General features: G+C 32.1%; 2 protein-coding genes across 3 annotated transcripts in view; both read right to left on the reverse strand.

The window, feature by feature from the left end:
• Window positions 1–223: 223 nt before the first annotated feature.
• LOC144967201 (GPN-loop GTPase 1-like) overlaps window positions 224–12,152 on the reverse strand; it is a 225,629-nt gene continuing 213,700 nt past the window's right edge. Inside the window, exons 2-13 of one of the 2 annotated variants that reach the window (XR_013644339.1) lie at window positions 10,642–10,735; window positions 9,595–9,634; window positions 9,202–9,268; window positions 8,337–8,374; window positions 7,894–7,972; window positions 6,434–6,574; window positions 4,478–4,624; window positions 3,925–4,007; window positions 3,459–3,586; window positions 2,821–2,913; window positions 1,023–1,872; window positions 224–541 (exon numbers count right to left, since the gene is read on the reverse strand). Coding sequence is in view for 1 of the 2 variants with exons in the window: in XM_078904133.1 (XP_078760259.1) it covers window positions 1,754–1,872; window positions 2,821–2,913; window positions 3,459–3,586; window positions 3,925–4,007; window positions 4,478–4,624; window positions 6,434–6,574; window positions 7,894–7,972; window positions 8,337–8,374; window positions 9,202–9,268; window positions 9,595–9,634; window positions 10,642–10,735 (1,029 nt within the window). In the remaining variant the exon portion in view is untranslated. Of the gene's footprint in view, window positions 1,873–2,820; window positions 2,914–3,458; window positions 3,587–3,924; window positions 4,008–4,477; window positions 4,625–6,433; window positions 6,575–7,893; window positions 7,973–8,336; window positions 8,375–9,201; window positions 9,269–9,594; window positions 9,635–10,641; window positions 10,736–12,152 lie in introns of both variants that reach the window. The other variant, XM_078904133.1, reaches the window with a different exon arrangement.
• The window catches only part of LOC144966877 (uncharacterized), an 8,386-nt gene continuing 7,080 nt past the window's right edge, over window positions 10,847–12,152 (reverse strand). The window contains exon 4 of the mRNA XM_078903583.1: window positions 10,847–10,881. Coding sequence (XP_078759709.1) covers window positions 10,847–10,881 — 35 coding nt within the window. The remainder of the gene's footprint in view (window positions 10,882–12,152) is intronic.

Genomic DNA, 12,152 nt, shown 5'->3' on the forward strand with positions numbered 1-12,152 from the left:
AGCAATAAAGATTGTGATGCTAGATTGGTTTTCAGTTGTTGTTTTTTTTCAACACAGAATATCTGATGAAAATGATTCTTTCTCAGAGTTTTCAAAATAACAATATTGGAGTATTTTTTAGGCGAATGTTACGAAAACGAGCTTTTTGTGCAACCTCATGTACATTCATACAAACAGATATATAATTTTATTTTGATATACAGAAAACCAAAGCCAAGCAAAATTGGGTTTTAATATATTTTTCCTCCTTATTTTAATGCTCATCAAAATGCATAAAAGATGTCTTTCAAAGAGAAAAAATATCCAAGATATACATAAAGAATACAGTGGTCTACGTTTATAGGCACGAGGAGTCAAATAAAATGTTCTTTTACTTTTAGCCAGTCCACGCTCTAAACGATGGGCCATCAAAACAATCAGGCTGTCCTATGAATCAAAGAAGTTCTGAACAAGTTGGCCTCACAAGTCTTGAATAACGGTACCAGCACCCTTCCCAAGTGCAGTCAAGCTTTTTTCCTGACTTCTTTGTCCACCCAATAATCTGTCATCTGCATTTTTTGCGGCCGCAAATATCAGGGCGATACGCAAATTTCCCAAAATTGGCAAATCGTGGCAAATTTTGGGAAAATTGGCAAATCGCGTGGCAAATTTTGGGAAAAAAAAGAAGCGAAAACAAAATAACGAAAAAAAAAGTGCAAAACTTGAGAAATGTTGCAGCTTTGCCTGGGCCCAAACCAAGGGAAGCTACTCTCTACGGATAGTGATCCTTTAAAATCTTTGTAACAACGCTATTCACTTAATTAATAAATATAGCCTCCTTAAATGTAATAAATTGTCTTTTATATATATTTTTTTCTCTATCGCGGGTTAATTTTTACTGAAACGCTTAGTTCTCCTCGGCAAATTTTGTTGACAAATTTTGGTCTTTTTGGCAAATTTCTTGGCAAATTTTGGGGGTTTTTTGGGCAAATTTTGGCAAATTTTAGGTCCCAATTTGGCAAAAAATGCAGATGACAGAATACTGGTTGGCTATACGGGTCTGTTAGATCTGGTGGATATTTAATGCTAATACTATTAATAGACAAATGTCCTATTCAAAGAGTAGCATATATACTGCAGTCTCCTCAATTCATAAGCACTTCAGCTTTAAGTGCACCCATTCATAAGCACGCCAGGGGCATGAAGAAACTTTTTACTAAAATTATTACCCCTTTACAAATAAATTAGTTGATATAAAGTAGCAAGGCGTGACTTAGAGACCTGAATTTTCCAGTGTTGCCATTTCAGGAAGCAAAAAAGTTACTGAATTTTTACACAAACACATTGACAACCCCTTAATGAGCGCTGAACTCCGGTAAAAAGGCACAATGTACTTACTTTTTTCCATTTAGCAGGTGACTGAAAAATATACTGAGATTTTACAACATACTGAATTCCGTAAATATACGGAAAATTGGCAACCTTGATTTTCCTCTAAACTTTACACATTGTTGGTGATTTTTTAAAATTTAAGACAAAATAATTTTTTTTTAAATGTATGAGCTCATAAGCAGAGAGCCTCTTTAGATGAGTGCGCTTATAACGGGCTTAATCAATTTAGAAAGCTTCTATTTCATAGCCAACTCATGCTATAAACCAGAGACCACTGTAATGGGTGGGATGGTAAAAATTGTAGTGTGGAGTCAAAGTCAAATGATGATTTGATGATGATGATGATGATGATGAAGATGATGATGATGAAAATCAAGAGTCTTTATGATTTAGGGGGTTCTTTAGCCACCCCGTGTTCCGTTTCCCTTGTCATTTGCTGCTTCTTGCGTGCATCTAAATAACGCTTAAAAGATTCTGTTTCCAGTTCTCTTTCATCATCCTCTGTAAAAGGAAAAACACTACATTTAAAGCAATACGGCTTAAAATAATAGTAATAATAATAATAATAATAATAATAATAATAATAATAATAATAATAATAATAATGATAATAAAAATAATAATAAAAACGGACAATAATAAACTTTCGGGCTCATTTTAAAAAAATATTAATGGAACAGTCTAGGTTTTAAGTTTTAAAATGAAAAATTACATAAGAATAAGTTTAAAAAAGTGAAAAATTGCATAAGAATATTGTATGTGTTTTTGAAAGCTATTCTAACAGTTATTAAACAAATGATTTGATATAAACATATTATAGTTTTAGAATGGCATAAGTTAAAAGTACTTATTATTTAAATTCCTGTCAAAACCTGATAAACCACTACTTTTAATCATTGATGCCAGATTAGCGTACCATAGCAATAGACCTGTCACTGTCCTTGAATAAAAATATGAAATGTGTTTCTTATATACAGTAACAATTTTCAGAATATAAGATTGTATCAACCCAAGTTGTAGAATCTTCATTCAATTTAACATCTATCATGATTTTAAAATTGCATCAGTCGAGTAAATAGAAAAGATTGAAAAAAGAGCTTTCATTGAATTTCCATAAATATACTGGTAAAAAAAAGTAAAATCGTTTACAAAGTAAATCTGAACATGACCAAATTTTGTCGAAAAATTATTAAACAATAAGTATAATAATCTGATACAGATTTTCCAAGTAAAGCATTTATGTTTACATTTGTTTCACGTAATAGACTCAAACCAGGATAGAAAGAAAAAGAAAGTCAATCCTAAAAATCATGTACATTCATATTTGAATGTTCTTTTGTTTTTGTTTGTTTGTTTTGCTTTTCACTCATGACTAAATTAACGGATATTTTGTTATGATTGAATTCTGATAGTTTAAAAAAAGTACAGGATGAATTGCAATTTCTATACCTGGTGCTTGAGCTCCTACATAATCATCATCACTGTCATCTTCGTCCCCAGGCATTATGGCCACACCAGAATGAACAGAGTGAAGGAGCTCTTCTGTTAAATAAAGACATTTTTTTTCTTTAAAAATCTTTAATTTTTTAAACTAAGAACAAGCTCTCTAAAAAATGATTTAAAATTTAAAAAAAAAGATGGAATTACTTGCGGAAGGGGTAAAAAATATGTTAAATATATGTGCAACTATGAGCCTCAAACTAGTAGAATGTCAAGGTCAATCAGATGCTAAAGATTGGATTTTAGGTCGTTTGTAGAATTCAAGTTAAAGTTTTGCTTTTATAAATGAGATTAAAAAATTTTCTAATATTCCAAATAATAATTTTGACTTTAAATACAATGTTCAGCATTTATTTTACTCAGATATAATACCATCTTAAATCTCCTATATAAAAGCAAAACTTCAACTTGATGAGGTATTTGGGGTAGAAAATTGGAAATTTAAATTCTAACAAAAAATAATTACTTGAATAAATTCAGTGTTCTTCACATTCCAATTAATGAATACATATGATGAAAATGATTAAGGTTTAATTGAATGCGTTACTTAACATTTATTTAGATAAAAACCAAAATATAATGGGCACCTTTCTTTCCTGAGGCAGAATGACCTGGCTTGTGATCTTGTTTAAATTTTTCCTTGTTTCCTTCTTTCTCGGCTTCCTGCTTTTCTTCTTTTTCCTTTCTCAATTGTTCATACATAGGTTTGTACTCACTGAATGAATAAAAAGTAAAGTTAATTGTTAAAAGCAATTTTTAAAAAATCTTTAAATAAAAATAAAATAACAAGAAACAACTACAAAAGTCATCTGGAAAGATTACAATACAAAGAAGATTTGTATATACCAGGAAATCAGATATAAATCAACAAAGGCAATTAAAAATTTTAAAAAGAAAAAAAAATGAGTTTAAAAATACATTTCTTCTTTTGATATTTTGTGTACAGTGATATGAAAATTACACTATTTAATAATTCATTACCACCTCATTTACGTGAAACAAGAGGAAATATGAATAATACATTTTTTATATATTTTTCAAAGTTCGTCTTACTTTTCATATTCCTCTGCTGCCTCAGCAATTCTGCTGACAAACTCGTCCATTCCTTCTCCTGTCACAGCAGAGACTCCAACACTCTACAGAGATAAGAATTTTGTTTAAAAGATAAAGAAATAAATGCCGCCTATTCAATAAAAGCGATTTAAAAAACCAACAAAAACAATTATAAAAAATGAAACTAACAATAACTACAACAAATAATACAAACAAAAAACAATAACACAAAACAATAAATAAAGTGTTGATAATTAGCTTTTCGACTGAAAGCAGATGGTTTCCACTATCCTTGTGAGAGAGAGAGAGAGAGAGAGAGAGAGAGAGAGAGAGAGAGAGAGAGAGAGAGAGAGAGAGAGAGAGAGAGAGAGAGAGAGAGAGAGAGAGTGAGAGAGAGAGAGAGAGAGAGAAAGAGAGAGAGAGAAAGAGAGAGAGAGAGAGAAAGAAGAGAGAGAGAGAGAGAGAGAGAGAGAGAGAGAGAGAGAGAGAGAGAGAGAGAGAGAGAGAGAGAGAGAGAGAATCCAGGAACGATATCATTATTGATATCACATACCTTGATATTCATGTAGAATTCATCGAGAACAAGACTCATAGAATGTGTAAGATTGGATACGTAAGATGTCTCATGCTGAAGGGCTTCCTGGAATGCCTCAAAATCTTTCATCCAGTCCACAGCGAATTTGTGACTGATTATATCAATCTGTAATGGATATTAATAATTACTTTTATTCAAAAACTAGTAAGGAAACAAACTACTTTCTGCTCCCTTCAGTACCAGTTTTCTTGGCCCTGTACAATTCTATATTTGACTATTATATTACAAATGGTGTTTGAGTCAAAAGATTACTTACTGCATTCTTTGTCAATCATTGATAGGGATTCAAGGATATATTTTAGTTAAATCCTTTTATTATTATTATTTTTAGTTTCAGACGACCTAATGTGCAATTCACTGTCGCAGTTTGGTAATAAGTCAGATAGACCTACATTAATTTTAAAGTGGAAATGATGAAAATTGAGTTAAATCAACATGCTCTCTTTGAGGAAAATGGAATGTAGTTTCTTAATTTTTTAAACATCATAGCTTGAATGCATAAATGAACTAGAAGTCAGACAAGTGCTATTACTTCTTGATGAGTTTTAACACAATTTTTATTATTTTTAAAAAATTGTCTGTAAGACATGACTCCTGTAAAAGAAAAGATGAGAGGGAATTTCAGTAAAATCGTAATTTATGTCAACAAAAAAAAAAAAAAAAAAGGTAAAAGTAAGCTCCAGTTTAATCAATAGGTACACTTGATATGGACTTTTTAGTTTTCCACTTTTCAATAGTGTGAACGAGCAATGAATTTGAAATAAAAGCAGATGATGAGAACAGTATAAAATGACTTATAATCAACAGGGAAATAAGCTTAACTTGCTTGCTCAGTGTAGAAAGGTAGCAGGGTTTGTCAGCCGGCTTCTTGTGATACCCTAAGTAGTTCAGAGAAGAATGGCGCACAATTGGTACTGAGCTTGATAGCCATAATTTTGTGTGGCTATATGGCTAAATTGGTAGTGTGACCGCTCGCTCTTCTCTCTCTCTCAGCCAGGCGGAGGGTGTCATGTCAATTGGATCCTGAGTTTGGCACTGACCCCGTGACCTTTTCATTCTCTGATTTCATCTGGCACTTCTTCATACCCTATCTTTCTCAATATTATTGATACAAGTGAATTTTATTCAACCCAATATCAGAGCTATTCAATGTGTGTCTTATTTGTTTATAAGTTACCATGTCTAGTTTCAAACAGAGAAGAGTGCATAAGCCTAATTTGCTCGCTTAGTGTAAAAAAGCTTGCAGGATTTGTCAGTCGGCCTCGTTGTGATCCCCTAAGTAGTTGAGAGAAGTGAGGCTCACGATCGGTACTGAGTTTGATAACCATATTTTAGTGTGGCTGGATGGCTCATACAGTAGTGCAAGTGGTCGCTGTTCTCTCTCTCTCTCAGCCAGGCAGAAGGGGTCGTATCAATTGTATTATGTGCGACTATGTGGACTTGTGGTAGGTATGACACTCACTTTTAGATTGGAAGGTCCTGGGTTCGAGACTCGCTCTGTGCATAGTTGAGTCCTTGGAGAAGGCCCCTTACTCACATTCTCTCACCATACTCAAGTGTAAAATGAGTATCTGGCCATTAACGCATTGTCACTGTCTGAAAAAAGTGTAATATCGCCTAGCAGGCGTCATGTCTCGCCTGACATGTTAAGTGTTGCTGTTGACCAGGGACCCTGTGTAAAGCACTTTGAGCACTTTTAGTAGATATTGCGTTATATAAAAGCTCAATTTTAAAGCTCAATATTTATCCTGAATTTGGCACTGACGTCGTGACTTTTTATTCCCTGTTTTCATCTGGCACTTCTCCATACCCTATTATTCTCATCAATCAAAATATAGTAATTTTACTTCAGAATAAATTATCTCCTGATAATCAATTGGAACAAGCTTTACGTCCTAAACCTTTTCCACTCACTTTGTTCATGGCAATGATGAAAGGCAGTTTGACTTTGTACAAGATGCTGCAAGCATACAGCATGTTGGACATAAAGGTGACAGGGTTGGAACTACGAGGAGTGTCCATGACATATACTATCACAGTGGGAAAGCCAGATGCCTATAATGGGATAAAAATTTGATTAAAATAAAAATAAATAAACAAATATCCCATATATATTGCATATTTTAACTATTTAACCAAACATTTCATAATGCTTCAATTATCCCGTCAACATGCCATATTATGGAACAAAATTGTGACCAACCATCTCAAAATGGTATTATGTCGGGTGATCTGTTTATTAAAATTGAATTTTAAGCTTAAGTTATGAAATTAGGGTTAAAATAAATGCTGCTATTGAGGAGAGTGAGTTTTGATTCTCAAAACTTCAAATAACTTAAATTTCTTATATTTGATGACTTTGACTTTAAAACAAACAGTTTTCATTGTAGTTCCTTTCCACATAACAACAGATTGATGATGTGGGTCAATTTACAATTTAAAATGAGTTGCTTGTTGGGCATCCTTTTGACTAGCTCTTTTACAATATGTTAATTTTTTTTACGAGTTAATTACTCACACCTAAATCAAGAGGAACAGAATGTGTAAAATGACATATCAAAGGACACAACACAACCATCATTGTCACCCATCCATAATCAAACCCTGCTTATGGGAATTATGGTCTGATATTTTGATAGTGTTTATTAACTGTTCAACTCATGGCTAAAAGTTGTATGGGTATAATTTCAAATAGTAACATGCGGTCTGACTGAGTCAATCGGTATATTTCAAGAAGATAAGTAAACAATAAAAAAGTGCAACCAAATATTAAATTATTGTTTATGCTCATTTCCAAGCCACATGACATAAATTTCAAACAACTTATGACAAAATTCATGTTAACAATCTTTTATATTGACAATATCATTGTTTGATTTACTGTTTTTATTTGAAAATAGGTGGATGTTGAACTGCCAGACAAAGCAGGACGAAAATGAAAAGAAAAAAGCCATCCCCAAAATCTATCTCCCTCCACTGAGGATCAAGCCTCAGATATCCCTCATGATTATTGGACACAGAAGCTGGCATTATGTAATGGCAGCCTATTAGACAATTAATTAGGATATTTGAGGTTGACGTTCAATCTCCAAGTCGAGGAAAGCTGAATATTTTTTAAGAATATTTTTTAAATTGTAATTTTCCCTCTGTTTTTGTAGCATTCATACCATTTCAGATTTTTATCTTGCACCATTGCATTACATACACTTGATTATTGTCATTTGATGTAAGAAAATTTGAGGCAGAAATTTTTTGCCCTGAAATTTTGAATCTGATATAAGAAATTTATTTGTCATGTGTACGTTAAGTTTATACCAAAGATAAAATACCCTTGAGTCATTTTAAACAGTTTTCCCAAATGCAGGTTTACTTACTAAAGATTCAGTAATGATACTACCAGATGCTGACCAAGTAAAAACTTCTATCTGACCAGGAGTGTCCAGAAGAACATATCTAGAAAGAAGGGGGGAGGGAGGGGGAATGAAAATATATTATGTCAATGTACAAGTACAAGGAGCGAAGTCATAAATAAGATTTTAAAAAAAAGTAGAATTCCCCCCCCCCCCCCTTTCCAAAAAAAAAAAAAGAAACAAACAACAACAAAAAAAAAACAAACAAGCTTAAGCTTGAACAATCAAAAGCCAGAGAGGCAAGTCGTGTAAGGCATATTTTTGTTGTTAACATTATCCCTACTCGCTTTTATCTCAACTAATTGAACAACAACATGACTTCATTGAGGTTCTAACTTTAAACTTTTATAAAACTAAAAAGCATATCAAAAAGAGGACAGAAATGCATAATTTGCTATTAAACGTACTTGTATTCTGAAGCCTTGCCGTCAATAAACCCCATAACCTGTTGAACAAAAAGTGAACACATAATATGTAAATAATAACAACTTACAACAGCTTGCACTAAAAGATATCCTCTGACAGAGACAAAGAAGCATGAAAAGTTTTTATACCTATTCAAAAGCCATGTTGATTATCTGTCATATTTATATAACAATAAGAGAACTAGGCTGAAAAGATCTGTTAACATGCCACTTTTGAGGACCTCGACAGCTCAGTTGGTACAGCACTCAATTCAAATGCACCTAGAAAGACTAATTTCTGCCTCTATTTACAGAAATACATTGACATCGTTCTTTCAATAAAGCTTGTTGAGAAGGAAAGATTGATCTGTAGTGCTAATATTCAGGGCTTTGAAATATTATTTGTTTTGTTTGCTTTTAAGGGTTTTACAGCGCTTACAACACATTTGGGCATATCACTGCTAGAAATATTATTTGATCCTCTTTGCAATTGCTTAATTTCATAAGGTCCTTTTCACTAAAAAACTGCAAATTTTAAAAGTTTCCAGGTCTGGTTTAAACATCAGATATGACAATTTTATGTGGGTGTGATAGCGGTACAAGACCTTTAATATTGTGTTTTTAAAAGAAAAAAAGGGGAGGGGGGGGGGGTATTCCTTTTGACAATGCCAATGGTAATGGTAGTAGATTTATTAAGCACCTTCTGCTTAAGCCTCAAGGCGCTTTTAGAATAAGTTATAAGTACCTATATCCTACTTTTTGAATCACAGTGACAGATAGCCTCCTTTATATCCGCAGTGAAAAACACCTAACATATAAGTTTTTATAAGGACACATTTGTAAAACAGCAAATAAATCTATCTGTTACCTGATCAAACCGTGTTGCGAATAAATTGAGAGATGTGACGATTCCTCCATTGGGTCCCAGAGAATAACTTTGATATTTGTTAAAGATTGAAAACTACCTGAGAGGATTTAACAAATAATCACAAAATGGCTTCAGCAATGACATTTGCTACAAAGCACATCATAAACTGATCAATAACAAACACTATAATGCAAAGAATTAATTGTTGACCTAAATGTAGTACATATAGGTCACCTTTTAATACTTTTTAATTCGAACAGAACCTTTGGATTTTGTTCTGCTTCAATTTTTTTTCTAAATTCTCCCATAATTTTACTTCAAGTATTAAAATATTTTAAGCGCACACATTACTAAAATAAATAAACATGACTTGCAAGTTTTCTGAAAGGATACTGCTTCATCACTTCTTTGTAGTTAACTGTGTCTCTGATGTCTGTTCAAATAAAATCATACATGTTGTATTATGACAGATGATTCATAATCTTAGACATTATGGTGGTGAGTAAAAATATACATATTTTAATAAAAGAATTTTTTTTAATAAGAAAAGAGAAAAGAAATAATTTTCACAATCACATGCATATCAATTTTGACATGTGAAGTTAGCAAACTTTATTGAAATGACCAATTTGTTTACTTTAAAGTTTTTAACGTTTAAATCTAATTTATCTTAATTTTTTAAATGCACCAACATTCTAAAATTCATTTTGTAAATAATTTGCTATATTTGCTTAATGTAATTTTTATTAAAGAAAAAGATAATTCATAGATTTCATTGCACATTTCAAACAGATATGTAGGCAATATCAAATGTGTCTCATAATCACATTATCCAAAGAAAGTGAATATATTTTGAATGTGTTTACATTTTGTAATAAAAAAATATATAAAACCGATATTTATATATAACTATATTGTAGTATATTATATTATATTATGGTCAATTTTTTATTCTCTATTGTCTTCTGGCACTTTTCTACTCACTTCATATCTTGTTGTTACCAACATAAGTGCCTGCTCCACTCACTTTTCTGAATTAAAAATTCACCCCATACACCGGAGCATACTCAATGTCTCAATCGTTTCTATGTTATATGTTTGTGATGAGAATATTGGCTCTTAAGCTTAACTGCTGGTCAAAATTACTTCGCGATGGTGGTGAACGAATCGGCGATCTCAAGAAGTGGGTGAGAGAGGGATCTAGAAATGACTTTGGGTTTGAAACGAATATTTTGTGTTCGTGGATAGCTCACACGGTAGAGCCACGCTCTCACCTGCCAGGCGGAGTTGTCGTACCAATAAGGTCGCAGGTTCAAACCCCACCACCGCCGCGAAAAAATTTTTTATTCTCTATTGTCTTCTGGCACTTTTCTACTCACTTCATATCTTATTATATTATATTATATTACAAAAGATAAAATGAAAAAAAATGTGAATTACCTATATTTGTTGGATAAGGAACCTCGAGAACAGCAGGATCTAAATTGACCACATATGGAGGCGTCTTCTTGGCATGGAGATGAGCATTTAATCTCTATTTTGAAAAATAAAATGATATGACTGTTAGCAAAAATTGACATACGCTGCATTGCACACAAGAATAACCTTCAGTCCCTGTAAAAAACAATTAGAAAACAAACATACATTAGTCATCAAATTTAAGCTTAAGATGATTTAATTCTTGTTAATACAGTTGACCATATGGAGAAAATGACAATATAAATCATATGGCAGTTGTGTAACACACAGAATTATAATACACACACACACACACACACACACATATATATATATATATATATATACATAATATATATATATATATATATATATATATATATATATATATATATATATATATATACATATATATATAATATATATATATATATATATACATATATATATATATATATATATAGAGAGAGAGAGAGAGAGAGAGAGAGAGAGAGAGAGAGAGAGAGAGAGAGAGAGAGAGAGAGAGAGAGAGAGAGAGAGAGAGAGAGAGAGAGGGGGGGGAGGGAAGAGAGAAGTTTAAGGCGGAAAACACAATAATGACAGGAAAAGCATTTTCTGCATGGGCAACATAATAAATCAAAATCTAATTGAGATTTGGTGACTATAGTTGCTGTTTTTGATAGATCAACTCTTCCTGGAGCTGTGGTAGCAAAATGGTGGCGAAATTTTGCTCCTATATATTTATTTAGGATTTTTTACCGAGCAAAAGTGGCGTTTTGAAGACACGAAGGTTTTACTTTCGTTTTTAGAATGGATCAAATGAGGTAAGTGAATCAACAGTTTCCATTTAAAGTTAACTTTATGTTTTGTTTTTAACAAAAGTTAGATGTATTAACTACAATTTGTATGATTTAAAAATTTAAAAAATTATCTCCATCTTTGTTTATAAGTTATTTCCTGAATATGATGTAATCGCGTTATTTTCGTGTCTCCGATGTGACAAAGGAAACTTAATTCTATATATCAGGCAATCTTTGAAATTTTTAACTACAAATTTGTTCAAGTGACTAAAACTAGGTCTAGGAAACTTGTAAAATTAACAAAAAATAAAAAATTTACATTTTTAGTTGTTTTTAGAGTGAATAATCGGGTATGGGAGATTTCGTGTCTTCGATTTTCTGCCCGTGCACCAAATTTCAATATCCTATTTTATTATTAATTATGCAAGAAAGTGTTTGAAAATTGATTGGAGACATTAATCTTGCTCTGGTTTTGTGTTTTAAACTTTGATTTTTGACTTGAAAGTTTAGAAAAAGTTTTTTTGAGCAAAATAAAGTTTGGTGTCACCTGCGTGGGCACCAGAAATTCTGAAATGTGTAAACTTGGACATTGGTGATGAATATACAGTTCATAAATGTAAACTTTGGTAACCTATGCTGAATATTTCAATGTAAGTACAAATATGAACATTTCTAGCTGTTTAAGAACACAAA

This window comes from Berghia stephanieae, chromosome 3 (assembly GCF_034508935.2).
Source record: "Berghia stephanieae isolate SIO BIC M18660-M18661 chromosome 3, UCSD_Bste_1.3, whole genome shotgun sequence".
NCBI classification, from domain to species: Eukaryota; Metazoa; Mollusca; class Gastropoda; order Nudibranchia; family Aeolidiidae; genus Berghia; species Berghia stephanieae.